The sequence below is a fragment of the Arvicanthis niloticus genome, chromosome 13, assembly GCF_011762505.2.
Source record: "Arvicanthis niloticus isolate mArvNil1 chromosome 13, mArvNil1.pat.X, whole genome shotgun sequence".
In the NCBI taxonomy this organism is placed as follows: Eukaryota; Metazoa; Chordata; class Mammalia; order Rodentia; family Muridae; genus Arvicanthis; species Arvicanthis niloticus.
In genome coordinates, this window is record NC_047670.1 from 74,014,558 (window position 1) to 74,041,080 (window position 26,523).

At 45.7% G+C, this 26,523-nt stretch overlaps 1 protein-coding gene across 2 annotated transcripts in view; it reads right to left on the reverse strand.

Moving 5' to 3' along the window:
• Positions 1-596: 596 nt before the first annotated feature.
• Lima1 (LIM domain and actin binding 1) overlaps positions 597-26,523 on the reverse strand; it is a 93,866-nt gene continuing 67,939 nt past the window's right edge. For both annotated transcript variants that reach the window (XM_034516041.2, XM_076912080.1), the window contains 5 exons: positions 22,841-22,942; positions 17,391-17,448; positions 14,900-15,009; positions 6,082-6,215; positions 597-3,541 (listed from right to left, as the gene is read on the reverse strand). In XM_034516041.2, the coding sequence (XP_034371932.1) occupies positions 2,536-3,541; positions 6,082-6,215; positions 14,900-15,009; positions 17,391-17,448; positions 22,841-22,942 (1,410 nt within the window). In that variant the 3' untranslated portion in view covers positions 597-2,535. The remainder of the gene's footprint in view (positions 3,542-6,081; positions 6,216-14,899; positions 15,010-17,390; positions 17,449-22,840; positions 22,943-26,523) is intronic.

Here is a 26,523-nt window from a genome sequence, read left to right on the forward strand (position 1 = left end):
TTGAGCCTGTTTTGAGATTGGGTCTCATTTTGTGGCTTAGGCTAGCTTTGAATTTAGTAATCCTCCTGCCTCAGAGGCCTCCTGAGTTCTGGGATTTACAGGAATGGACCACCACCACATGTGGTTTCCAGGCTATTATTAAAACCACAAATCAACAGCAGCAGAAAACATTTGGAGAAGTTGATTCTACAGAAGAAATCAACCAAACATGGTCACACCCAGAGCGAAGAGCACCCATGTTTAGCAGAGATGGCTGGAAATCCTATTTTGTGTGTTAGGCACAATTGGAAGGTGAATAAATGTTGAGTATGGTAAAAACCGCCACTGGAATTTGAATTGGTAAAACAAACAGTTCATTTGAATTCACATGCTAATTCTCTTGCCAAATTACTTGCAATTTTCCAGAAAAAAAAAAAAAAAAAAAAAAACCCAAAACATATATATATCTTCTTCAGGGTAGAGGAAACGTGCACAAGTCCGTTCAACATCGCCATCTAGTGGTGAAACGAATTCACAGCACTTTCCCCTTAACTGCTCATATAGAAGCAGAGACCCTAACCATGTAAAGAGAAAAGGAGCAGTATGGACACTTGGAATGTAAATTAAAAGCTTTATTGAATAAAAATGTCTTATGATAAACAAGGCCATAAGGAAACAGATTATTTTACATCTCTAAAACAGAGCTAAATCTCTACAAATGCAAAAAGGCCTCTATCTTAAAACACCCTCCCCTCATACACATAATTTGGGATATCAGTTACATACAAGAAATGCACTCATTTATAAGGTTCTAAAGCCTTAATACCAGAGAAAACCACCTGTGCTCCTCAGTGTTTACCAGCCTGACAGAGAGTCACCTGGATGTGGGACTCTCAGCTGAGGCCTGCCTCTAACAGGTGAGCCTGTGGGCCAGTTTTTGTTGTAAGCAGGGCCACCCCTGGCCAAGTGTCCCTGGGTGGTCTAAGAAAGCCAGCTGAGTCCACCAGTGTTCCTACTCGGTCTGCATCAGTTCTTGCCTCCGGGTTCTGCCTAGTCTCCCTTGACTGTGGCCCATGGCCCATAGCCTGTGAGTGGAAACAAACCCTCCTCCTCTAAGTTGATTCTGCCCAGTGTTTTATCACAACAATGAATCAAAGTAGGACACAGCCTAAGAAGAAAGACCTAAAACTGATTTAATGCAACCCTGGAAATATTATCTGGCTTAAAAATCAACACATTTCAGAGCCTATGAGTACTAACAAGATCTGCCTCAACCCTGAGACTTCGGAGTTCTGATCTCAGGTTCTGTTTTACTTGGAGAGTGAACCGTGATCCAAAAGGTCTTATAGAAACACTGCAGGGGTTGGGGATTTAGCTCAGTGGTAGAGAGCTTGCCTAGCAAGCGCAAGGCCCTGGGTTCGGTCCTCAGCTCTGAAAACAAACAAACAAACAAAAAACAACAACAACAAAAAAAACACTGCAGCTTTTAGTAAAGTGTGAGAAGCCACCAGAATAGATGTCGAATATCCAGAGTACAGGCAGACACCCTGGCATACACCACTGATTATCTGGGTACAATGTCGGTCTCTCCAAACACCAAAGTATATAGGTTGGCTCTGTCTCAAAGGTGTTTGTAAGGTTGGCTGTATTTTTTTTAACTTGTCTATTATTATTGATGGTAGGCATGTGTGCCACAGGAGACATTTGTCAGAGGATGACTTTGTGCAGGCTGCTCTCTCACCTTTACATAGGTGCTGGGGATTGAACTCGGGTGCTTGGGCTTTTGTAACAAGCACCTTCCCCCGGCGAGTCATCTCCCTTGGCCAAAGGTTGCCATTTTGTGTCATAGTGATTTAAAATGCAGAGAGTGGGATGGAAGACAGTAAGCTTCCTGTATCTACCAGAGGAAGAAAATGCATTTAAAAAGCTTGAAAGACTATATTGGATTTCAGCAGTTGAATACTAAAAAATGAAATTGGTAAAATGGCTACACTGTGCCCTTTATGCTAAAGTGTCTCTGGTCATGAGGTGGGCTCCTGAACGCCTCTAATTCCACAACGGTCTTTGTAGTGTGAAAATGTGCCTCTAAGCATCTAGCCGCTGGTTGATTTTGGGGAATACAGTGGCTGCATCAGTGAGAAAAATCCCTGCTTAGCCCTTCCCTGCTAAAATGGAGGGTTTCTTTTGTTTTTTGTTTTGTTTTTGTTTTTGAGACAAGGTTTCTCTGTGTAGCCCTGGCTGTCCTGGAACTAGCTCTGTAGACCAGGCTGGCCTCGAACTCAAGAGAGTCCCGCCTGCATCTGCCTCCCGAGTGCTGGGATTAAAGGTGTGTACCACTACACCAGGCTTAAGATGGTGTTTCAACAATGCACTTAGAATTGGTTTTGGGGATTTTTTGTTTGTTTGTTTGTTGTTCTGTTTTGCTAGCGGGAATTCACTTCCAAAGTCGCCCCCACATAAACGACTCCTGGCACCAAGCTGCCCGTTTCTGCGCACCACGAGATAAAGGGCAGTGAGTTGCTAACAGGAGTCTAAGGCCGCCACCATGGCGGCTGGTCATTCCTCATCCTCGTCCTCATCATAGTACCGGTTTCTCTTTATCTGTTCCTCCACAGACAGCTCTCGGACCACCTCCCCCTCCCAGAACCCGACATCTTGGGATTTCTGATTCTGGGTAGTGAATTCTTTAGTAGCCGTGGTGTCTACAAAGCCAGACCAAGCCGGAGACTCAGGTTCTAATGGAGACTGCTGTGCGAGGACATGGCTGTCATCTTCAGCTATGTCTGCGCCGTTTTCTATAAAATTCTCACTCTCCAGCTCAAAAGAACGACGGTCCTTGCTCCTCGGTGCTTCCTCCGCGGCTGCGTTCTCGCTCTGCCAGCGAGATTTCCCCACATTCTCTTTCTCCCCAGAGGGTCTGGCATTTTCCGTTTGTTTCCTTTCGGTCACTATCTCTCCTCCAAAGTCCTCACTCTGCTTGGACTCGCTCCAACCTTTCCTGAGAGATGGCGACAAGGTCTTGGGGCTCTTGACGGAAGAGGTTCGAAAGGAAGCTGCGACCGTAAACGGACGGCTCCTCTCCTTCAGTGACGAAGACCGCCTCAGCTTCTTCAGGTCCAGATCTACATCCTCAGGAGCCTCAGTCTTGCAGACTTCATCCTCCGGAGGCCACTTGGGCTTCGACACTTTGAACCCTTCCTCCAGGCCACTTCCTGAACTGCCCAGCTCAGCTGGGGGAGGCCAGGCAATCCTCAGCTTCTTGGTCTCAGCAGGTTTATCCTCCCTCTCCCTCTGAGAGGAGGCCTTGGCTTCCATATTTGCAGCCAGCACGCCGACCTTAGCGATGGGGGCATCTTCCACACCCGGGCTATGGGGGGTCTCCCCTGCATTTGGAGGCTGGGCTGGTCTCCCCAAAGTCTCTTCATTTTCACTTTTGCTTGCCCACAGATCCTTATGCGGCTTGTGCCCAAAGCCTTCGTCATAGTTGCCTTTGGACTTGAAGAGTTGATTGAAGTGAGGCTTACAATAGATTCTTCCATGTAAGGATGCGTATGTTCCTAGACTGTCACGGAAAGAGAAAACACCAAGTCAGTGAACCTTCCTTTGTACTCCCAGTTATAACAACAGGCTTCAATCTGCGAGTGCCAGCGTTTTCTGAGGATGGTGAGAAACCTTCTCCCCTTTGAAGGGTAGATACCGTGAATGTAGGGTCTTGTACATGCCAGGCAAACACGGTATTAACTGAGCTATATCCCCAGTCCAAGGAAAATATCTTTAAAAGCGCATAAATGACCCATCATAATGACTTACCCTTTTTTAAGGCTTTTTTTTAAGTTTTATTTTTTCAAAGGAGAGCCCTAAATTCACTATGTAATCCAGGCTGGCCTTGAATTTGAAATCCCCCTGCCTCAGTCTCCAGAGTTCTAAGATCTCAGGATGTGCAGCGCCATGATCACCTTTACTTTTACACAAAGCATGCTTACTCCCTAGACCAAACCTTCATTGGTCACTCTCTTAACTGATATGTAATTCCTCGTTTTCAAGTGATTTTATTCTCCTCTGTCAAATGTTTAAGTTACTTCTCCTGTCTGTCTTGACCCTCTGGCTCCAATCACTCACACACTTCCTCAGCATTTGTAACCTGTAAGTCATATCTTTTTCTTCCCAATTTATCATCTGTGCTAATTTTAAAATCACAACACTGTAAGAACAGATACAATGTGCGGCAGATATTTGGTACTTAGTGTCTACTCCTGACTGGATAAAAGCAAGCCAAGCTCACAGGAGAAAGAGCAGGAGATAACACTTTATTCAGCTTAACTTTTTTTTTTTTTTTTAAGAATCACTAGGTAGCCCTGGATGGCCTGGAACTTACTATGTAGAACAGGCTAGACTTGAAGTCACAGAGATCCACCTGCCCCTGCCTCTTGAGTGCTAGAATTAAAGGTGTGTGCCACCAAGTCCAGCCCATTATATAATAGCTTGTAAAGGGACTTGAGAGATAGGTGGCTCAGTGGTTAAGAGCACTGGCTGGCCGGGCGGTAGTGGCGCGGGCCTTTAATCCCAGCACTTGGGAGGCAGAGGCACATGGATCATTTCTGAGTTCGAGGCCAGCCTGGTCTACAGAGTGAGTTCCAGGACAGCCAGGACTACACAGAAAAACCCTGTCTCGAAAAATCCCCCCCACCCCCCAAAAAAAGCAAGCACTGTCTGCTCTTCTGGAGGACTCAGGTTTGATTCCCGGAACCCAGATGGCAGCTCACAACTGTCTGTAACTATAGTTCCAGGGGATTTGGTGCTTTCTTTTAGCCTTTGCAGACACATGTGCAGGCAAACCACCCATATACATTAAAAATTTTTTAAAGGGTCATAAAATGCTAGTATTTCTCCAAGAAAAATATATGTTTTATTGAAAAAAAAATTAATTCAAAGCCAGGTGGTGGTGGCGCACACCTTTAATCTGAGCTCTTGGGAGGCAGAGGCAGGTGGATCTCTCAGTTCAAGGCCAGCCTGGGCTACAGGGTTTCAGTATAGCCAGGGCTACACAGAGAAACCCTGTCTTGAAAAACAAAACAAAACAAAAACAAAAGAAGAAAACAAACAAATAAATAAATAAACAAACCCAGTGGGCAGAAAAGGAACTAAAGGGTGGGGATCCCAGAGGCAGATTCTGGTGCTACACGAAGAGCATTATCTAGCTAGAGCCACCACTGGGTTGAGCTATGGTAACGACACTCCGTAAGTGTCCTGTAGATGTCAGGACAGCTTTCAAGAGTGCTCTAGAAGGGTACTTGCTTGGGAAGGAAAGATGGAAAGTGACACCTTGGAAACTTTCCTCTCTCTGAAACCATGTAATTAAAATTGATTAATGTGAACTCTTTTCCCAGTCTGCCATATTGATAGCTTTCCTTTAAGTTCTTCTCCCCACCTTTCTTCAGTCCTGGCGACTGGACCCAGGCACATGAGTGCTGGGTATTAGTACCACCGACTACATCCTTGGCCCTCTTTTTCACATGCCCAGGCAGGCCATGAGCTCAAGATCTGATCTTCCCACCTCAACTTCCCAGTGTAGCTGGGATTCCAAGCCTGTGGTCACCAGACCTAGGATGCCTTGGGATTTAACAGCTTATGGTTCTCTGAGAACACAGGAAAACGTTCTGCTAAATCTGGTCATGAATGAGGGGCTTCATTAGCAGTTCCAAGTATTTTAGGCTTCAGTTCTTTTTTTTTTTTTTTTTTTTTTTTTTGGTTTTTCGAGACAGGGTTTCTCTGTATAGCCCTGGCTGTCCTGGAACTCACTCTGTAGACCAGGCTGGCCTCGAAATCAGAAATCCGCCTGCCTCTACCTCCCAAGTGCTGGGATTAAAGGCGTGCGCCACCACCGCCCGGCTAGGCTTCAGTTCTAACACACCAAGGCATCAAGAAGTTCCTAACGACACCATCATTTGTATGAAGGACTTGCCACTAAACAGTGTTGTCTACTTCACCAGGGGCCCCCCCCGGTAGTGTCAGGTAGAGTAGCGTTTAGTGCCTGTGTTCTAAAAGCCAGAGTCCCTCTGCGCACCCACTCTGCACACACAGACCCACTTGGGTCTGGCTCACCTAAGCTTGCTGTTGCAGTAGGAACATCGGAAACAGCTGATGTGAAACACCTGCTGGTTGGCCAGGAGACGTTCCATGGGGTACACCGTCTTCTGACACTCCACGCAGCTCTCCTTTGCAGGTGCCTGAAACTTCTAGAGAAGGAAGCAGAAGACAACTTCAACCTCAGCACTGATGATGTGGTACCTGCAGAGATGGGCTAGGATTTAATTTATCTAAGATGGGCCATTCTTAAAGGAACTACACCTGCTCAGATTCTACTGGTTGGCTTGTTAGAGCCAGGAGGCTCTCCTGGATTTCTGTACCAAACTGTGTGGCTTCCCTAAGTGTAGAAGCCTTTGAGGTCAGGTGGGCTTGGGCTGCATTGCAGAGCAAGTTGTAGACAGGCTGAGAATCAGACAGACAGACAGACACACACACACACACACTCCTCAGAAAACATTGCTGATAGAGAGATGTAGTTAGAAGGGCAGGAGGTAGGACAAAATGAAATCACAACACAGGAGGAAGTCTGATTCAAGTGGCAGAAAGGAGGTGATTTTAACAGTCTTGGAGGTGGTGGGGTCTGATACCCAAGCTGAGGGAAGGTGATTATAACAGCCTGGTGTGTGTGTGTTGAGGGGCCGGGGTCTGACGCTCAAGGGAAGGCGTTACACTTTGGAAATCAGGAAAAGATATTTCAATTCCAGAGGAGTATCTTTCGTTACTCTCTGGACAGGTTTTATTCTAGTTTTAAAGACAGATTCTGACGTAACCCAAGCTGCTCTCAGACTTATCAGGTGAGACCGCCAACGACCTTGACCCTTCCGTCTCTGTTTCCCAAGTGCCAAGACTGTGTGTATAGGCCATTACATCTAAATGTGTGTGGCATATTAAAAAAAATTTTTTAAATGTTTACTATGATTTTATTGTATTAGTGGACATATTCGCACATCACTGTCCATGTTTGGAGGTCACAGGATAAACTCTGGGGAGTTCTGTCTCTGCTATGGATTCTGGGGATCAAACTCAGGTCCTTAAACTTGGCAGTAAGGGCCTTTCCCTGCTGAGTCATCTTGCCATCCCCAAGCGAGGCATATTTTAAAGCATAGAAGGAATAATTTGTAAGAGAAACAAACTACCTTATTGGGCTTCCAGAAGGAAGCACAGCCTACTAAAGCTACATTGTTTATGAGTCTGAAAACTAACAGAGAGAAAAACAAAACAAAACAAAAAAAAACCCCAATGCCCTGGGCAACGTATTCCTTAATGACTGTGAATTTGTGAACTACTTATAAACTGTGCTCTAAGAGTTGTCACACTGTTCAACACAGTAATCCAACTTCTAAAACCAGGAGAGCTGGGGGCTGAGGATGTTTCTCAGTTGGTAAGAGAGCTTGCCTAGCTCCTACAAAGCCCTGGGTTCACTGCTCAACAAGGAATAAAACTGGGCATGGTGGTGCAGCACTTGAGTGGTGGAAACAGGAAGGTTGTAAGTTCAAGGTCATCCTAAGCTGCAAGTTTAGGGCAAGCCTATGATTCATGAGACACTAAAGTCCTCCCCTCCCTTCAATATCTATGGTTTTGCTACTGTAGCACTGATAAAAAGCCAGAATTCTAAAAAGATACTGTAAGCGTTTACATGATAAAAAGTGCTATGTTCCTGATGGTGGTGGGGCCAGAAGTCTCTACTCCTGAGCGTGAATACCCACAACTTGCTCCAACACAAACATGTCGGCCGGTAGAGGAAGACAGCAAATTAGATGGCAGGCAACTCTCACAGCATCTAGGTGCCTAGATGAGCTTGGGCTCTCAGCAGAAAATGTAAGAAAATAGCTGGGCAGTGGTGGCGCACGCCTTTAGTCCCAGCACTTGGGAGGCAGAGGCAGGCGGATTTCTGAGTGTGAGGCCAGCCTGGTCTACAGAGTGAGTTCCAGGACAGCCAGGGCTACACAGAGAAACCCTGTCTTGGAAAAAACAACAAGCTAGTTGGGTATGGAAGCTTATGCCTATCATCCCAGCACTTGGCATCCTCCAAGAGGATGGCTGTAAGCTCAGAGCTATTCTGGTTTACATAGCAAGGGCCCACCAAGCCAGCCAGGCTAGAGTGTGACTCCATCGCAAGTAAACCACACCAGCCAACCAACCAGCCCTGAAGACAGACTGGTTAAAAAAAAAAAAAAAAAAGTCATTCTGACTGTTTATTCACTTCAGGGACGAAATCAGTGGGGACTGGTTTCCAAGCAGATTGTTTTCCAAGCAGATTTGGTAGGAAATGGAAGCAGAGACATGAAATGCAAGTCTATAAAGATCTATAAAGCAAAGCTTCCTAAAACAATGGGCGAATGCTCACACAGCATCTCAAGGGCCCAGGAATAAATGAGCAGAGTGGAGTGGAAGGAAGGACAACCCGCTTCATTTGGGCAGAGTCCTGAGAAGAAAAGAAGTTAAACCACCAAAGACCAGAGGCTAGCTCAGTGCACCAGTCATGAAGGAAGTACCTAAGGCGGCCCAGGTTACGGCAGAGAGCTGTGGGCAGTCACTAGGGCATTATTTGAATAACAGGTTTCTTTTCTTTTACAGACACAATTGGATTTAAAGGGAGATACTGTTGCCCCATTTTAATAATGTTTTCTCTAAAAGGACTAGGTGGTTATTTTTTGTCCAGAAAGCAGGACCTCCATTAAAATGCAGACTAAAATTAGAGAATAATGGTACAGTTGGAGCTACCTGAGAGAGCCTGTCCAAATCATAATTCAAATTGTGTAAGAAATGGGATTAAAAGGTGCTTATCAGACTGAGAATCTTTTTCAGTTGCAAAAAGGGGATCCTGTATTTTTAACGGTTGAAATAGAATTGGGAGAACAAGGGGAAGGGTCACTGAGAGCGTGTGTGCAGACATACGTGCACATGCATGCACACGCACACACATCCACACACACATACATACACACATACACATGCATGCAGGCGCACACACACATTCACACATACACACTGACACACACACAAGGAAGGAACACACTGTAGCAGGGTGCAGCCCAGGGAATAGAGAGAAGAACTTGAGGGACAGTGAAGGTTTTGCTCACATTAGGAGGAAAGTGGAAGGCAGGAGCAGAGATTAGGTGCCAGGAGCAGGACGCAGAGGCTGGAAGAGACAAATAGGAACCTTCAATGAATATACAGCATTCCATGTGCCCTGAAGCACTCAACTGCAGCTGAGAACACACTCAAACTCGGATCCAAGAATAAGACCACATTCTCACTCTGCCTAGGGAGGCAAAACCAGCCCCTCTCAGATCCACCTCGGGCACAGCCAACCTCAGGATCAAGAAGGCTTTTATGAACCGTCACCCACACAGGAGTGTCTTGCTCATAATTGTTCAGGACTTTATTGCCTCCCACGCCTGACCCACAGCTGTTTTGTTAGGACTGTGTCACCTCCCACACCTGACCCCCTGCTGCTTTTTTTTTTTTTTTTTTTTTTTTTTTTTTTTTGGTTTTTTGAGACAGGGTTTCTCTGTGTAGTCCTGGCTGTCCTGGAACTCACTCTGTAGACCAGGCTGGCCTCGAACTCAGAAATCCGCCTGCCTCTGCCTCCCAAGTGCTGGGATTAAAGGCGTGCGCCGCCACCACCGCCCGGCCCCCTGCTGCTTTCTTCACTGAGGCCTCCCACACTCAAGTGAAAAGTCACCCCTCCTTGACATCAAGTCCACTGCCTGTTGCCTCACACAACTGGCTGAGCATAGGACCTGGTACTTCCTGCCGCTTCTATCCAAGTCTCAGGGTGTTCTTCTGCTGTTATTTAAGGCTTGTGCATCCAGGAACCTCACACTGTCATAGAAACAGCAGCAGGGGCTCCCAGCATGCTCACATACCAAGTGGTAGAGGCTGTGTTGTGCCTTCCCTTTAATTCTCCGTCCTGGGCGCTCAGCCACTTTTCTGTAATTTCCCCCATGTCGATTCAGGCAACAGGAAGCATGACCAGTGCCCGAAACGCTCCCATTATCGGAGGCCTGGAACACATCCTGCCCGTGCCTCCATGGTAGGTTGACTCATCACAGCCATGCCCAGAACTCAGCTGACATGGGACTGTTAGACACGCTTAATCTTTACAATATATTCTCTCATCTACTAAGTGTTTTATGTTTTGATTGTTTTTTCATTCCTTTTTCTCTGCCTCATTTCTCACACATAGATACTAAAGTGTCACAGGTAGACACTAAGGCGTCACAGGTAGACACTAAGGCATCACAGGTAGACACTAAAGTGTCACAGGTAGACACTAAGGCATCACAGGTAGACACTAAAGTGTCACAGGTAGACACTAAGGCGTCACAGGTAGACACTAAAGTGTCACACGTAGATACTAAAGCATTACACATAGACACTAAGGTGTCACAGGTAGACACTAAAGCATCACATATAGACACTAAAGCGTCAGGGGTATCAGATACCTGACTAAGGTTATAAACAGTCAGAAACAGAATGACAATTAAAATCCATAATTCCTAACTCAGACCAATGGAGTGCTTTCTAAACACTCCTGTGCTGTCTTTGGAGAAGAGGACAGATGCTAACCCAAGAACACACAAACACACTAGAGTCTTCTCTTGATTTCAGATTCAGATGTGGAGACATTATCTTCAGGACATTCTGGAATGAATGGGGTAATATGCAAATAACTTCTATTAACCTACATAGTCTTTCCCATGTGAAGAATATTACAGACTTTCCGCTGATGGGCATCCATCCACTTTACGTTAGTTTCCAACACATCTACGTGCCTTCCTTTTAACACTTTGTATTACGCATGCTTTCAGTCTGATGCTGGCGGATGTGTAGGTGGTGTATCCATCAGTGAGGTAGAGGGAAACGGCTGGCAGTGGACAAGGAAGCTAGGCCAGTCGACATAATGAAATCAGAAAGAATTCTACATTGAGGTCAGACCTCCACTCATCAGGTGAATACCGCAAATGCTGTTCATTCTTCTGGTCTGTGCAAAATGGCTTGGTAATAAAACTGGAATTCTTTGCCACGCAGCAAATGGTTGAGGGCAGCTCTGTGTAGCCTGCAGCTTCTGAGCGAAATTCTCTGTGAAATCGTTCTCAGGACCGTACACATCCCAAATAGACTGTCTCTAATAGATTGTCTCCACGAGAGGAGGCCAGTATGCTGGGACAGCAGCGACAAGATCTTGGTGACCTTCGGTCATGCTTCTCCTAGCTTTGTAAAAGAACACGACACCAGGCTGGGGGCAGCGGGGACCTCACAGGAAAAAGCCTGATTATCATGCGTGGGGCTCTATACCTCCAACACCATACAATAAAACCACAAAGTCTCTTATCCCTGCCCACAGAGGACAGCAAGACAGATACAGGAAAGGGCACCTTGAAGCGTAGCCTTCCAAATGTCATGTTGTGCTTTCCTTCTACACCCATCAGCAGAACCATTTGAGGAAGCTGGAGACAAATTAGTGACCCTCAGGGCTGGTCATATTCCCTTGCCTTTTCTTCTCTCCTGGGTCTTGGTCTTTCTCCCACACCCCATCATTGGTCACTGATAACCTGGGGTGCCATTGCCTGGTGGTAAATGCCTATAATCTTAGTACTTGGGAGGCAGACACAGCAGGGTTACAAGTTCAAGGCTAGTCTGAAGTATGCAGTGAATCGAGGCCAGACTGGGCTGAGTAGTGAAATCCTACCGCAAAACAATTTTCAAAAAGTTGTCAAAAAGGGGCTGGAGAGATGGCTCAGGGGTTAAGAGCACTGGTTGCTCTTGCTGAGAACTCGGGTTCAATTCCCAGCAACCGCAAGGTGGCTCACAGCAGTGACTGTTCCAGGAGATCTGATGCTTTCTTCTGACCTCCACAGGGACCAAGCACATGGCAGATTCATGCAGGCAAAACCATGGAGAGCTGAGATTAAAGTAGTGTGACATCATGCCTGACAATATTTATTTTTTATTTTTATCTTATGTGTATGCATGTTTCATCTCCATGTATGTTATGTGCACTGTCTGTGTGCCTGGTGCTCAGAGAGGGCATTGGATCCTCTAAATGAGAGTTACAGAGGTCTGTGAGCCACTCTGTGGGTGCTGCTGGGAATCGAACCAGGATCCTCTGCGAGAGCACTCACTCAGTGCTCTAAACCACTGAGCTAACTCTCCAGCCACCTGCAAAAACCTACACTTTGAAATTATTTGAGTTCCCTGCTTAGGATGCCCTAGTTTTCAGTAACAGATAGGTACTAAGAACAGATCCCCCTCACCCCCCGGATGCGTGGGACTCATAAAAGTCTATTTTGAGTGAACAAATGTATTCTTTGCTACATGTAGTTTCCCAAAGTAGAGAGCTGACTTCTGATGCCAAGTCTAGAGCCACGGCGTGAGGCCAGTCACACCAGCAGCTCCTTCTGGGCACATGTACTGAAGTACTTCTCCTGCTTACAGACTGCAAGGGAAAACAAACAGCCCTTAAACAGAGGGGGGAGAAAATAAATCCCATGCAAGGCTCTGCATGCCTTTTGAGCTTCGGACTAATGACAAACAAGGAACTGGGCTGCAAACCCTGAGGTGTGTGTGTGTGTAAAGGCTACTGCTGATGGCCAGGGATAAAGGAGCCCACAGAGAAGGCCGTGAACTTTTTCTGACCAACCCAGGAACACCTGTGTGATAATGTGTTCTTACACAGCCCTCATTGGCTCAGGGCCTGGAGTCTGAATCAGAATGGATTTCAATCTGGGCCAGCATAACCAAGCCATTGTTCTATCTAGGCAAACAGGCAAGGTCATGTTGAGGAATAATGTTCTCAAGACCAGATGCTAGTTCTTGGATAAACCAGTGCTCAGATTCTTCAGTGACACAGAATCCATAACTGGGTCAGTTTTATTAGTCATTGTTTTATATACATAGGGTCAGTTTCAATGCATAGTCCAGGCTAGCCTAGAATTTGCTATCTCACTGCCCCATCCTTAACATGCACCACTATCCCTGGTTTTAGTACCATTTTCTTTTTCATTTAAGTTTGCATGTGTGTGTGTGGGGGGGTGTTGAAACATAGTATAGGCATTCAGAGGACAGCTTGCAAGAGTTGGTCCTTTTCATATGGGCTCAAACAGCTTGTCGGCTGCCGTCTCTGCTGAGCCATCTCACTGGCAGCGCTGGCAAATTTTATGTCAACTCGACACACGTTAGAGTCACCTGGGGGAGGGAAACTCAAGTAGGAAAATGTCTCCGTAAGACCGGGCTGTAACAAGCCTGTCAAGCATTTTCTTAATTAGTGATTTATTGGGAGGAGGGCAGCCCACTGTGCTGGTGGGGTCACACCTGGGCTGGTGGTCCTGGGCTCTATAAGAGAGCAGGCTGAGCAAGCCATGGGAACAAAGCAATAAACTCTCTCATGGCCTCTGCATCAGCTCCTGCCTCCGGGTTCCTGCCCTGCATGAGTTCCTGTCCTGTAGCTTCGGTGACAGACTATGATAGAAGCATAAGCCAAATAAATCCCCTCCTCCCCAACCTGCTTTGATCTGGTGTTTCATCACAGCAACAGTAACCCTAACTAGGTCTTCTTTTCCTGCCTCTTTGTTACAGAGTTTGGAATGGAATCCAGAGTCTCACGTATTAAGAAAGTGCTCTACCACAGAGCCAGGGCTGGGCCCCTAGCTACCATCCCCTCTATCCTTTTTTAAAATTTTATTCTTATTATTTTAAAAAGTATACATATGCCTGCCCGTGTGGGGTATGTTTCTGTAGCTGCAGATGCCCAAGGAAACCAGAGGTGTTGCATCTCCTTGGAAATGGAATTAAGGACAGCTATGGGCTGCCTAACGTGGATGCTGGGAATCAAACTTGGGTCCTCCACAGGAGTGTTACGTGCTCTTACACATCTCTCTAGCCAACCCCTCCCTGCTTCCAATCTATTTTTGATCCACAGTCACAATGGCCTCTGGGCAGATGGTGCAGGGGAAGCAGTCCCACGGCTACCTGGCTGGGCTCAGATCTTGGAAAGGTCAGATAGAACACAGGTGCAGACTCAATGCCTGACTCTGTTCTTTCTTCTCTCCTTTGTCTGCGTTGGCGCCTGGCATAGCTTGTGCCTGCTAACCCTGTGCTCAGACACTCAGCTACACCCACAGCCTCTCAGTTCATTTCTTCTGCACCTGTTTTTTCTTCTTCCTTTCTTCAGCTTCTGTTCTTCTGTAAACCATGTTCTCTCTGTGAATGTCTGCTTCCTTTAAACATTTCTTGTTTGTTCTTTTTGCTCTCTTCTTCCTAATCTGCCCTAATCTACCCTTTAAATGCTGGATTCCTCTGCTTCCCTTTTGTGGTTCAGACACTTACTCATGTTCTGTTCCCTTCATCCTTTTTGTGAACTGATGCATTCATCTGCACACCAATCATGGACACAGAAGGGAAATCCTCATAGCACACATGTGCATGGCACAGGAGCAGCAGCCTGGACTGCCTTAAACCCAATCTATCTTTCAGTTTCTTCCAAGCTGAGATCTTTAAAAACAAAATCCAGGGCTGGAGAGATGGCTCAGCAGTTAAGAGCACTGGCTGCTCTTCCAGAGGTCCTGAGTTCAATTCCCAGCAACCACATGGTGGCTCACAACATCTGTAATGGGGTCTGATGCTCACTTCTGGTGTGTCTGAAGACAGCAGCAGTGCACTCACATACATAAAATATATAAAATCTTAAAAAAAAAAAAAAAAAAAAAAAAAAAAAAGGATACACTTCCAGGACTCATATCAGTAACCTCAAAAAAAAATTTTTTTTTTTCAATTTGCAATACTGAAAACAAGAGCCTAAGACTCAAGAGAGCAAGTACTGCTGTACCTTGACTGTTTTGGGAGGAGAATTTTCCGGAAGACTGGAGGTTCTGGCATCAGGACTCAGCGGCTTAGGGTGTACAGGCTGCTGGGCTTCACTCTTCACCTGGGAGTTACCTGGTTAAGTCACAGAAGACAGGCATTTTAGAGTTGCATTTTAGAATCCTTCAGGAAGGGATTTCTGAAAAAGCACAACATGGGGACTTTCCACCAGGAAGCAGTCCTCTTAGCATCGGGAACAATACTGCTTCTTAGGCTGGAGAGATGGCAGTGGTTAGGAGCACTGACTGCTCTTCCAGAGGCCCTGAGTTCAATTCCCAGCAACCATATTGTGGCTCACAACCATCTGTAATGGGATCCAGCGCCCTCTTCTGGTGTGAATGAAGACAGCTACAGTGTACTCATATAAATAAAATAAATAAATCTTAAAAAACAAAAACTTAAAAAAAAATACTACTTCTCTGTTGAAGGAGGTTCTAAACTGAAAGTGTCCTGGGCTCCCCCAGGACTCAGGTTGTCGGTGAGACTTTCTCACCCTGCAGCACACCCCCAGCACATAGCTGGGACCCAGACCACACCGTACAACCAACATTCTGCTCTGACGCCTTTGCCACTTCTGAAGGCTGTGCATAGATTTTGATATGTTCCTGGTAGTTTGCAATGCCAGTAACTTCCAGGGTGCTTCAGCCAAAGCTGGGAAAAGGAGGGAATATGTGTTGAGTCTTTGTCAGTCATTCTTTGAAAAAGTTTTTGACATATAGTGTGTGTGTGTGTATGTACACACACACACACATATATATCCTGTGTAACTCTGGCTGGCCTGGAACTGACACAGGGTATGTAGTCTATGTAGCTTTGGCTGGCCTAGAACTGAGATAATGATCAAGAAAAAACCTTTATGCTGGGTGTGGTGGCACACGCCTTTGATCCCAGCACTTGGGAGGCAGAGGCAGGTGGATTTCTGAGTTCGAGGCCATCCTGGTCTACAGAGTAAGTTCCAGGACAGCCAGGGCAACACAGAGAAACCCTGTCTTGAAAAATCAAAACAAAAAACAAAACCTTTATGTGACAGTTTCACTCTTTTATCAAGAATTAGAAAAAAAAAAAAAAAAAAGGCAAGCTGGTCACAGTGTTGCACATCTTCAATCCCAGCACTGGGGAGGCAGGTGGATCTCTGTGAGTTTAAAGCTAGCCTGATCTACAGAGTGAGTTTCAGGACAACCAGGGCTACAGAGAGAGACCCTGAATATTAGAATCAGAAGTGGTCCCGGTATCATAAGTGTGTAATGCACATCTCGCATCTGTAACTGCCACATGTAGGAGTCAGAGGGCAGGAGAGGTCAGTGCCACACATATGGGTCAGAGGGCAGGAGAGGTCAGTGCCACACATATGGGTCAGAGGGCAGGAGAGGTCAGGGCCACACGTAGGGGTCAGAGGACAGGAGAGGTCAGGGCCACACGTAGGGGTCAGAGGGCAGGAGAGGTCCGCCTCCTCTATACAGTGAACTCCAGGCCTGACGGTGTGTAGTGAGACTGTGTCCAAAATCAGAGACAGTAAGAGTCAATTCGACCCCGAATCAATTATCTTTGAGAAACCAGGCTTAAAATACTCTAAAGCTGGACAGAAGTGTGTGAACACTGAGCAGGAAGCTCCCTAGGCCTGTAAAATGTTCTTCAAACATCAGTCAATCTCTCCTGAACACCCTCTACTAAAGTAGAATGCCAAGATTCGTTTACTTAGCGTCAGACCTGGGAGAGTTTAGTACAGACATAGGACAAGTTCAGTGAGAGAAGTGTTGTTAAATGTATTCTTTCAGTTAGGGCCAAAGGGACGGCCCACTGGTTAAGAGCGCTGGCTACTCCTCCAGTCCCAAGGGATCTGATGCCATCTTCTGGCCTTGACGGATACTTACAGGCACGTGGTGCACAATGTTCACACAAAATACCCACACACAATAAATAAAAATCTCAAAAATTAAAATATTATCTTTGCCCCATGTTGGCCGTATTTTTTAAAGGTTTATTTCAGACACCCCATAAGAGGGCATCAGACCCCATTACAGATGGTTGTGAGCTACCATGTGGTTGCTGGCATTTGAACTCAGGACCTCTGGAAGAGTAGTCAGTGCTCTTAACCACTGAGCCATCTCACCAGACCTCTTTGTGGCTTTTCAAGATGAGGGTTCTCTGTGTAGCCCTGGCTGCTTGGAAACTTACTCTGTAGACCAGACTGGTTTTGAACTCACAGAGATCTGCCTGCCTCTCTTCCTTGCCCCCCCCCCCCCCCCCCAGTGCTGGGGTTCACTGCATGTGCCACCACTACTGGCTAACAGTATTTAACTTCTCCTAAGCTATGAATGTGTGAAGGGTGTTCCAGAACCAGCCCTTAACACCCAGACCCTGATGAGATTGGTTGCTGGGTTTGGTACATTCCTTCCTCCACAGACAATAGCAGGGAGAAGAAGAACCCCACCACAGAGCTCAGAGCAAATGCTTACAGGTGTCATCTTCAGCAGGAACAGAGTGGGCCACCAGGCTATTCTCAGTTGCAGAAACCTGCAAGAATAAAAAAGATTAAGGAGAATTAAAAAACGCATTAAAAATACAAGAGCAAACCAGTGCCAATGCCATAAAATCCTGCTGACTCCAGTTAGTCACTGGCAGCCTGAGGGGGAAATAACGGCCCCAGAACAGCTGAGCATTTAAACAAGAGGCAGCAAATGTCTTTTATGAGGATATTAACATCCTCTCAATTACAGAGGAACACTAGAGCAGACAGCACTCAGCTGCCAAGCCGGTATCATCTCCCTCATAAAGAACTTTCAAGCCATATCTTAGGAAGAAAAACCCCAGAGCCAGGGAGTACAAATCCCTCACATGGCACCGAGGACACTCCGTGGCGAGGGAAAGCAAAGTATTTAAACCCAGGAGTTATTCCTACTTTTATTTTTCTGTTTGAGTGACTTTTGGGGAAAGGTTGAGACCTGGGAGGTGGAGGCAGGAGGACCAGGAGTTGAAGATAACCCCCTGCTATACTGTGAATTTGAATTTTATGTTAGCCTCGGGCTGTATACCCTGCCTTAGAGGGGAAGGGGGAAGGGGGAAGAGGGGGAGGGGAGAGGGGAGAGGGGAGAGAGGAGAGAGGAGAGGGAAAAGAGGGGAGAGGGGAGAGGGGAGAGAGGAGAGAGGAGAGGGAAGAGAGGGGAGAGGGGAGAGGGGGAGGGAAAGAGAAAGAGAAAAACCAGGAGTTGAGAGTGGGCTCATTTGAAAGACCCAGATTTAAATCCCAGCACCTATCTGGTGTCTCACAATCATCAATACAATACTCTAGTTTCAGGGGATCCAGCAACTTTTTATGACTACTTCAGGCATCAGGAACAAACATGGTGCACAGACATACATGCAGGCAAAACACTCCGACACATAAAATAATAATCTATATGAATCTAAGGGAAAAGAAACCAAAACACTGCCACATCTTGGCAGCGGGTTGGGGTTGGGGAAGAACAACAAAAAACAACAACAACAAATTCTAGTGTTTTCAGAAGCAGATCCTACGTATAGGTATATATCTCTTCCTCAGAAGCCATCAACTTTAAATAAAAGAAAACTCTCCCTCCCTCCTTTATACAGGTCCTAGCCTTTGCTGAGGTACACCTTCTGTATCTAAGATCGTGACGCCGGGTTGAATAGGTGATACCAAGAGTATATATCAAGGTGGTCAATGAGCTGAACACATTCACAATGGAGACTACACGGCTGGCCAACCACACCTGAATGCCGGCATTTTTTCCCCAAGTCTCTTTTCACTACAGGAATTCTAACTTGGCAAAGGATAAATCAGAATAATCACAGTTGACATTTACAGAGTGTTTACTATATGCCAAGTATTGGACTGATGGCCTCACATACAGCATGTCATTTGATGACATGAAATACATTTTCTGAAAGTTGTGCTTGGTTATAAAGAGGCCTTCGCTGCTGGCAGGTTGGCACATGCCTGTAATCTTAGCACTTGAGAAACCACAGAGGTATTCAGGGTCATTCTTGCCAACACAGCCTGTGCGAGATGAGACCCTGTGACCCCAAACCGAAACCAACCAGGACCTTCAACTATTGAGAATCTGTAGGTGCATCTTTCCTGGGGTGTTCTCCTCTCCCCTTTAATCTGGTCCCCTTGAACCTGTGGAGTACACTTAACACTGACATCACTGCCCCCAGCAGACAGATGACATTAACTCAGAACTTCCAGGAGTACCAGAGACCATGCTCAGACATCTCCTTAAAGGAAGAACAGCAGCTTGACAAAGCATGGTACTTCAAGAAAGTTTCCCTGGGGCTGGAGAGATGGCTCAGCAGTTAAGAGGCTGCTCTTCCAGAGGACCTGGGCTCAATTCCCAGCACCTACATGGCAGCTCTAGTTCCAGACGATCCACCGCAGTCTTCCATCCTCATTCTCAAAGGATAAATACTTCCCTCTCCCTTTCCCTCTCCTTCCTCTCCCTCTCCTTCCTCTCCCTCTCCTTCTTCTCCCTCTCCTTCTTCTCCTTCCTCTACCTCTCCTTCCTCTCCCTCCTCCTCTCCCTCTCCCTCCCCCTCCTCTCCTCCCTCTCCCTCTCCCCTCCTCTCTCTGTATGTGTTTGCTTTTTAAAAAAAAAAATTTCCTAAAGCACTGATGTCCTTTGGCAGCTGATCAAAGTCCAAATGGTGCTTAGGCATTGGTTAACAAATGGTGGTGAGGTGCACACTGAAGCTCTGAAATCCTAGAGACTTGGACACAGCCAAATGTTCACAAACCCACAGGACGTGCAGAAAGAGCATCTACTCTCTGCCCCTCCCTCCCCACCCACTCTGAGTTATGATTCACTGCAATCAGTGCTCCTTTATGCTGTAATTAAAATGTTCTGATCTTGCAGTTCAGCCCAGAGTTCTAATTTCAAATCAAATCAGCACGAGGACAATCAGGAATTAAGCACAAAAGCAGAATTAAAACCACACGACCCTGATTTTCCAGATAAGCATTTCTTCAGATATGCTCCTTAGGTAACGGTGGGGAGACTTCAATGCTGCGATTTTTTTATTTGTTTGTTTTAAATTTACAGACTATAAGGAAAATTCCAAACATATTTGCTTGTTACATTTGAGAAACAGCTTTTGCTAGGCAGGCATGGGGAACTACACCTTTAGTCTCAACACTCAAGAGGCAGAGACTGCCAGGCAGTGGTGGCACAGGCCTTTAATCCCAGCACCTGGGAGGCAGAGGCAGGCGGATTTCTGAGTTCCAGGCCAGCCTGGTCTACAGAGTGAGTTCCAGGACAGCCAGGGCTACACAGAGAAACCCTGTCTCAAAAAAACTCAAAAAAAAAAAAAAAAAAAAAAAAGAGGCAAGACAGAAAAAACTCTGTAAGTTTCAGGCTAGCCTGGTCTACCTAGCAATTCCAAGCCAGACAGGACTACAGAGAATGACCTTGTCTCAAAAAAACTTTAAAAAAAAAAAAGAAAGAAAGAAAGAAAGAAAGAAAGAGAGAAAGATCCCACTGTGTCAGTTTACTATTTGTTTTAAAGATCCTGTTTTATTTTCTATGTGTGGGTGCTTTGCCTGCATGTATGTATGTGCACTGTGTACGTTCAGAAGAGGGTGCTGGCTCCCCTGCAATTGGAGTTACACACAGTTGTGAGTTGTTATGTGGGTGTTAGGAATTGAGCCTGAATCCTCTGAAGAGCAGCCAGTGCTCTTAACTACGGAGGTATCTCTCCAGCCCAGTATGACATTTATTATTATAATATATTATTCAAGTATGCTGTCTATGTAAAGTTGTTACCTGTGGCAACTAAACCATCTGTGATTTACTGAAACTCTTTCAATGGCTTCCCACTGAGGTCTAGAGAGCCTAGAAGGCCTCTTCAGATCTTGCCCTGGTCTCTTCCTTCCACCTGTGTCTCGTTCCTGCCTATTTATTTACTACGGCCACCTTGCCAAATCAATCCAACAGCAATTGCTAAGAGGTCAGCCCTGGGTCTCTGCACTCCACTGTGCCAGCGTGTCTGTTCTTTTTTATTTTCCCCTTACACACGTCTCCGCGCCCTTGGCCCATCCCTGCACATTCTTCAAGGCTTGGCTCAGACATCATCTTCCTGAAGAAGTCAGCTTAGCTAGCTCTGAACTCCACGGCCCCACCACCTCTTAGGGAACCTACCATAATGATTCTTGATAGTTAACATGCTAGCTTGTTGGCCTTCTTAAACATGAAGGCCACACGGCTTGGGGAGTAGGGGGAAGGAGGGGGGGAGGGAGATATGTACTATTTGTTTATATATATATATGTATATATATATATATATATATATATAATAAAATAAATTAAATAAAAATTATATATAATATATAAACATATATATGGAGATATATAGATACGTATATATTATATATACATATATGTGTATATATAAATATATATATACACACACACACACACACATATATATATGGAAAGAGGGGGGGGGAAGGAAGGGAAAATCTGAAATCTGAATAAGAATAAATGTTTGTGTGCGATTTTTTCTGTTTTAAACAGGCTCTTGTTGGCCTCAGACTTTCCATGCATACCACACTGGCCTTACACTCATGTTCCTCTGGCTTTTCTCCCTTCCTTGCTTCTAGGGTTATTGCTATCTGCTACTATGCCTGGCTCAGCCTTCAGTATGGTTTAGTTGCCACAGGTAACAACTTTACATAGACAGCATACTTTAGCCCCCATTATGTTAGTTAGTTAAATGTTGTATGTGTAGGCTGAGGACATACCACAGCACACATGTGGAGTCAGAGGATGTCTTTCAGGAGTTGGCTCTCTCTTTCCACCATGTCCACCTGGAGATGGAACTCAGGTCCTCAGCTTTGCCTGCACCTGCCTTTCTCTGGGAAACTGACTCGCTGCCTCAGCCTTGAGTTTCTAAGCTTCAAATTTCTAATGCTTAACACGCTACCTAGGATTCTAAACTGCCCTGAGTGAGGGCTGGTGACATAACTCAGTGGTAGAACACTTGCCTAGAATGTGCACAGCTTGGGGTCAATCACTGCTATAGCAAAGCCAAGACCAAACAAATGGGAGTGTTGTCAAGGGCTGAGAGAGGCTCAGTGGTTAAGAGCACTGTCTGCTCCTCCAGAGGTCCTGAGTTCAATTCCCAGCAACCACATGGGGGGGTCTTACAACCATCTGTAATGGGATCTGATGCCCTCTTCTGGCATGCAGGTGTACATGCAGATAGAGCATTCATATACATAAAATATATAAATCTTTTCTTTTTTTTTTTTTTTTTTTTAAAAAAAAAGAGTGGTGTCAAAAGCTTGTAGTCTCAGTGATTTAAGAGGCTGAGGCAGAAGGATTGCTGGAATGTACAAATTCAAGATGAGCTTGAGCCACAGAGACCTTCATCTCAAAACAAATTTAAGATAAAACAAGCAAACAAAAGAAAATCTTATTTATTTATTTATTTATTTATTTATTTATTGGTTTTTTTCGAGACAGGGTTTCTCTGTGTAACCCTGGCTGACCTGGAACTCACTCTGTAGACCAGGCTGGCCTCGAACTCAGAAATCTGCCTCCCAAGTGCTGGGATTAAAGGCGTGCGCCACCACCGCCCAGCCTTAAACAAGTTTTTAAAAATAAAAATTACATCTCTGGTCAGATTTTTATAAACGACTTTAGTTTTTCCACCTTCTGAGCATTTGCTGAACAAAATAATTTTCCAGTGAAGACTCATTACTTGGTCAGCTATAAACTGCAAAGCTTCCTAACTGAAATTATGTGACCTGCAAAAATGACAATCTGCCCTGGCAGCTGCCACCAAATTCCCAGACACTGCAGCCTAGATTCAGACTCCTTTCTAATTTTAAGCACCTAATTTAGAACACATGCTTCTCCAGCAACTGGACACTGGCGTGCCAACCTACCTTGCTTCCTTCTTGATGGGCGCCGCAGGCCTCGGGACCTGGGGGCACGTTCTCCTTCTGTTCCCATTTATGAATTTTATTTTCACTGGTTTTCAGCTCACTCTACAAAATAAAAAATAACCCGTGAACTCAAAACACCTACCATCCCAGTCTCTTCACATCCATCCTTCAAACGTGGCACTTTAAAAAAAAAAAAATTATTCCTCCTAGAACTCAGATCAAATCAACCCCGTCACAAGCAAACCCACTGACCAGTGAAATGACCAAAGCAGCCGTGTGGACGCGCACCTCCGAGTTAAATATCAGTGTGCCTGTCTCAAACTGGATGCTCATCAGAAGACAGACACACCAACGTGGCCACCCCCGGCCGCCCCCAGCACACCGCATTCTCGTGATCCTCTCTTCTAACAGCATAGCTTGTGAAAGTGCAAAGCTTGTGAGTTTATCCAGAAAAGACCATTCTGGAGCAGGAGAGGGGATGCCAAGTGCCAATAATTAAGAAAATATACTGACCATAGATATAAATGCCCGGCCTGGAAAGAAAGACAGGGATGATGGATACATATAAAAACCGAAATTATACCGAGTGATACCATAAGCAGTCTTTTTCTATGAAGCTTTTGAAAGCAAGTGTTTCACATAAAATTCATAAAAACACAACTTGACCTGTATTTCATAACAGAGCCTCAACACAAAACGAAACCAGACCCATGCATGTGCACTGCCGTGAGATTCAGAATGCGAACTAATCTACTAGTTCAAAATGAATCAACCCAGGGGAAGATGCAGACGGACATTTCCTATCTTAACTGTGCTTTCTTTCCTATGGCCCCCATGCCCCTTTCTCTCTTTCTTTTCTTTTCTTTTTTTTTTTTTTTTTAAAGATTTATTTATTTTATGTATGTGAGTACACTGTCGCAGTCTTCAGACACACCAGAAGAGGGCATCAGATCCCATTACAGATGGCTGTGAGCCACCATGTGGTCTCTGGGAATTGAACTCAGGACCCCTGGGAGAGCAGTCTTAATCTCTTAAGTCATAACCATTGAGCCATATCTCTAGCCCCCCTTTCTCTCTTTCTGACAGGCTCTCACGTAGTCTATACTGGCCTCAGACTTACTATATAGTCAAGGATAACCCTGAATTTTTGATCCCCCTCCTGCCTACACTTCTCAGGTGTTGGAGTGTCACCACATTCAGTTCAATGGGGCCCTGGGCATTAAACCCAAGGCTACACTAGAAACCACTCCACTGACTGGGCTCCATTTCCATCCCCTCTCTGTGAGTCTTTAGGTTCAGGAGGAAAGAAGTCATGTAAACCCACAGAGCTAACCAAAGTGGGTGGGGTGAGCTTGCTACGGCCCTGTCCGCTACTTCAGAGTGGGCAGTCTCTGCTCTGGAAGGGCCCCTATTAGGAGAGAGTCACCCGAGCTGCACTAACTTACTGTGTCCATCTCCAAGCTGCTTCCCCTCTAACCTGCTGCTGAGGACAGCTGTGTCCTGTGAGGAATTTGAGACATTCTTTGAGGATGAGATAAAACTGTACTTTTCACAAGAATTTCCAAAGACTTTTCTCAACTCTTGAACTTTCCAGAGCAGAGCGCTAACACAGAAACTCTCCAGGGAGTGCGTATTAGAGATAAGATCTGTGGCCTGGCTGCCCGGGAACGGACTTCAAATGGTCATCCATTCTATGCTGCTACACCCTTGAGGTTTTGTTCTGTTTTTAAGGGGGAGCTAAGGATATAGCCCAGCTGGTAGAGAGCTTGCCTAACACATATAAAGCCCGGGGTTCCATCCATAAAACCAGATGTAGAGGCACAAGCCTGTAATTCCAGCTCTTGGGAGCGGGAGGCAGGAGGATCAGGAGTTCAAAAAAACAGTCTCGACTACGTAGGCAGTTTGAGGTCAGCCTGGGATACAGCAGACCATTTCAAAATGATGAACAAAAACCCGGCCATCAGGAGGATGCTTTGTTACTGTCATGCCCCTGCTCCTTCCAGTGTGAAAAACGCAACACACACACACACACACACACACACACACACACACACACACAACCCCAAGGTCACTGAACAGGTTCTCCCACCTGAGGAGTCACCTGGATTTTTTTGTTTGCAGTAGGAAGGCACAGACAGACAGACAGACACCTCCAGTAACAGGCAGGAAGCAAAGCTCCGAATATCTCTGCATCTCTGGATCTATGTTCTAAGGGAAGCCTAACTCAGGAAACACTCAGCAAACTGTGGGGTTTCACTGTATCGATTCATACACATTTCCTCTCATTAAAACTACTGTGAGAAGCCGGGCAGTGGTGGCGCACACCTTTAATCCCAGCACTTGGGAGGCAGAGGCAGGTGGATTTCTGGGTTCGAGGCCAGCCTGGTCTACAGAGTGAGTTCCAGGTCAGCCAGGGCTACACAGAGAAACCCTGTCTCGAAAAACCAAAAAAGAATCCATGTTTTCCAACAAAACTACTGTGGAGTAAGGGCTGAGGGCACACTCAGTGGCTGAGCTCTTGTCTAGGATGAGTGAAGCTGTTATTTCAATCAATACTGAAAGGAAAAAAGTAAAGAAAAAGAGAAACTGTCTCTGAGAATTAGTCCATTGGTACTATTGTGGGGGGAAATGTTCTAACTTCTGGAATACACATTATGAACTTGAATCCAGGAACAAATAAAACTCAGTATTCTTCTGACTTTGTTAAGACCTTTGGCCATTAATAGATCTTGTATTCTGAAATCACAGAAGGGACAAACGTACGTTTCCTTTAAAAATGAGAAGTTGGGTCAGGGCTGCTGTTTAATGGTGCTGCACTTCGTTCGGTAGAGCACCCGAGGTCCTGGGTTCAGTTTCTGGAGCTAGAGCAACAAATGAGTGGATCTCAGGAAGACAGGGGAGGCTGTGAGGATGCTGTACCTCAGTCACCTCAGTACTCGGGAGGGAGGTGGAGGCAAGAAGAGCTCTGTGAGTTTAAGGCTAGACTGGGTCACAGAGTAAAATCCTGTCTCAACCTGGGCAGTGGCACAAGCCTTTATCCCAGCACTCTGGAGGCAGAGACAGGCAGATCTCTGAGTTCCAGGTCAGCCTGGTCTACAGAGTGAGTTCTAAGACAGCAGGGCTACATCGTGAGACCCGTCTCAGAAAGAACAAGAAGAAGAATGACAGGTTTGGGGGCTAGGGTGTAACTGTGTGGCAGAGCGTTTACACATTCGTGCTTTGATTCTTGGCATTACGGGGTTTGGAGTGGGAGATGTGGAATACCAACCTTTTCCTTCCTCAAGCATGACATCTCCCAGTCATTCCCAATGCCCTCTTTCTAATACACCATTTTTCCTCTGCAGGGAAGCATGGTATCATAAGGGTTCAAGAATGGAGAGACCACATAGAATGCCCTTATATTGGGAATTAAATCCTGAGCTTCAGGTAAATGCTGTACCATGGAGCCTCATTCCCACTTCTCACAGAATCTTTAAATGAAATGTCCAGGATGTGAAGATCCATAGAGGCAGGAAGCAGACCAGTGGTTCAGTGGGTGACTGACTGATAAGGAATTACTTTGGGGGATGTCAGAAAGGTTCTGGACTTAAGATAGCAGTCATAGTTGTACAACCTTGTGAATACACTTAAAAAAATCACCTAAGTGTGGATTTGGTCTGTGTACTGCCTGGTTTTGTGTCAAC